The sequence below is a fragment of the Notothenia coriiceps genome, unplaced genomic scaffold, assembly GCF_000735185.1.
Source record: "Notothenia coriiceps isolate Sejong01 unplaced genomic scaffold, NC01 NC01_scaffold00037246, whole genome shotgun sequence".
In the NCBI taxonomy this organism is placed as follows: Eukaryota; Metazoa; Chordata; class Actinopteri; order Perciformes; family Nototheniidae; genus Notothenia; species Notothenia coriiceps.
Window position 1 is genome coordinate 25,764,097 of NW_011369947.1, and position 2,777 is coordinate 25,766,873.

General features: G+C 44.4%; 1 protein-coding gene across 1 annotated transcript; it reads left to right on the forward strand.

The window, feature by feature from the left end:
- On the forward strand, positions 1–2,441 carry LOC104966182 (ras-related protein Rap-2b-like). Its single transcript, XM_010795348.1, has one exon. The coding sequence runs from the start codon at positions 675–677 to the stop codon at positions 1,221–1,223; it is 549 nt and encodes a 182-aa protein (XP_010793650.1). The 5' UTR covers positions 1–674; the 3' UTR covers positions 1,224–2,441.
- The last annotated feature ends 336 nt before the right edge of the window (positions 2,442–2,777 follow it).

Sequence of the window (2,777 nt, forward strand, 5' to 3'; positions counted from 1 at the left end):
AATAATAATAATGCAATTAATAATAAAAATGTGCTTAATCTGAACATCAATGTCGACAGCAACTTTCAGGGTCCTCTTTTTTTCTGCATTATAAATACAATGTTGATAAGTAAGCTGACATATGTAAATAAATGACCTCATTAGCATGCATGCTTAACATGATTAAAGTGACAGTGGGCATCTGACGAGCCTCTGGTCATCATGTATGAGGGCAGAGGTCATGCAGAGAGGCCACAGACATGCACGCGCCTGCAGGATCTGTCTGGTCATCTGACGGCTCTGACTGAGGTTTCGGGTGACGGCTCCTTTAAGAAAACGGAACTGTGCCTAGGCTTTTGACGCGCTGAGGATGTGGGCAGGAAACGCCATGCAAGAGGAGAGAAGCGATCACGCTTCCCAACGCCGTTGCACAATACAGGGCGATCAAAAATAATGTGCTTTAATTTTCCACGCTAATGTCCAGGAGCGGTGATTCTCCTCGGATCTGCAGTCCGTCACCCAGCAGGCTCGGAGGATTTGCCGGCGTGGGATTTGACTCCTATCCGAGCGAGAGGGCAGCCTTCCCAGCCTGCTCGCTTTGAAAACATCGGGGCTGGTCAGCGGGTGGGAGAGACAGAGCAGGCTTCGTCGCGGAAAAAAGGAAGAGTCTGCCTATTTTTTTTCACCCCCCAGCCATGAGGGAGTACAAAGTGGTTGTTTTGGGCTCGGGTGGAGTCGGGAAATCTGCGCTGACTGTCCAGTTCGTGACGGGCTCCTTCATCGAGAAGTACGACCCGACGATAGAGGATTTCTACCGGAAGGAGATCGAGGTGGACTCGTCCCCGTCCGTGCTCGAGATCCTGGACACGGCAGGGACTGAGCAGTTCGCCTCCATGCGAGACCTGTACATCAAGAACGGCCAGGGCTTTATTTTGGTTTACAGCCTGGTGAACCAGCAGAGCTTCCAGGACATCAAGCCGATGAGAGACCAGATCATCCGGGTGAAGAGATACGAGAGGGTGCCTATGATCCTGGTGGGAAACAAGGTGGACCTGGAAGGGGAAAGAGAGGTGTCTTCCGGGGAAGGAAAGGCGCTGGCCCAGGAATGGAGCTGCCCTTTTATTGAAACTTCAGCCAAAAATAAAGGCTCGGTCGACGAACTATTTGCAGAAATAGTCAGACAGATGAACTATTCAACTGTTCCCAGTGGTGGCAACCAGTGTTGTTCATGTGTCCTGCTCTAAAAAACATGAAAAACATCCAGAAAAATATCCGGGCTGAAATTTAGCTTCTTACTTGTCCTGCGGGCTTTCTCCCCCCCCCCCCAACGCCTATTCATTCTCTCTTCACACTGTTGTCTTATTGTTGCACACAAACACAAATCAACGAAGACTTCAATCGATTATGTATTATAGTCTAGAAAAAGTGTTTACATGACAAAGTACTTGAATGTTTTTGGATTTTTTAAATAGCTTTGTATATGACACTTCTCTGGAAATGTGCCTCAATGGGAATGTCTTATTGTGAAACCTAAGAGACAGCTCTTTTCTGGTTATTTTTTGGTGTTTTTATTTGTTGAGTTGTACTGTTACATCTTCTGGGCTGGGTCCATATTTCTTGGGTGGTGGTGGGGTCATGCTAAATCCAGACAGAGCTGGGATTGGCTACTTTTAATGTCTTTTTGGGTGAAATGACACAGCAGGAGGCCTGAAAGCACTTAAAATCGCCAATAAACATAACAATCACCATTCAAGCCTTTCCCAGGTTACTCAAATCAGATCTCTACAATTTATTTCCCCTAAAGGTCAAGTGGGATCCAAGAGACGCAGATTCCTCCCACTAACAGATTTTATCTGAAGCTGTGGACTGTGATGGAGTTGTATTAGGAGCTTTTGTTTTTATCCCCCCTCTCCGGTCTGGCGAAAGTGGATTTATCATGGAACCTGCACTTTGCTGACGTTGTCCCACCTCAGTGTGCACAAAGAAGGACCTTAGTGCATTGCTGTCGCTGCATGGGGAACCCCATGTCAAGTGCCTTCCTAAGAAAACTCCTGTGACTGTGCCAACTGATGAGCCCTACTTCCTCTGCAGTGCGTCTTGATGGCAATCAGAACTTTTAACAGTTTTCAGTGAACAATCTAGTTTCATTTGGTGTCAAAGTGAGAATAGCCTACTCCTATTTTACTATCAGGAAGCTAAGCTTGTATCAGACCTGCTGTTTCAGGGTCAGATTCAGGCCGTTTCTCGAGGTACTAGTCCAACAAGAACAACAAAGTAACTTTAACCTACTAGGATTATGGTTCAGTGAATGGCAAGCCATGTCTGTATTATCTAGATTTCTTTTTCTCTTATGACAATATGACATTTTTAAATGTGCCGTAATAGTAATTCTCTTTTTGGACAAAATCTTCTGCCATCCACCTGTCAGTTTGAAAGACTTAATACAAAAGCATTTTACGTAACGCTGTGTGCTGTGTTTGTCTCTGCTGATAACATAAAGTTTCTACATTTTGGGCTACCTTTGAATGTGATTGTCCCTGTAAACGATATAAGTGCCGAAAGAAATAATATGTTGACAGAAAGACAATTAATTGACAATATATTAGTAGTTAAAGTTATATATGAAGAGAAAGCTTAAAACACAATGTAATTCAAGCTTCAGCAATGTGAGGAGTCGCTGCAGTTTTTTCTTTGCTACATATTTGGTTTTACATCAAATATGTCCTATATAGACAGCTTGGGCACTTGGGACTCGTAATGCTACAATTCCTAAACTTTTGGGCATCTTGGAAGGAAAT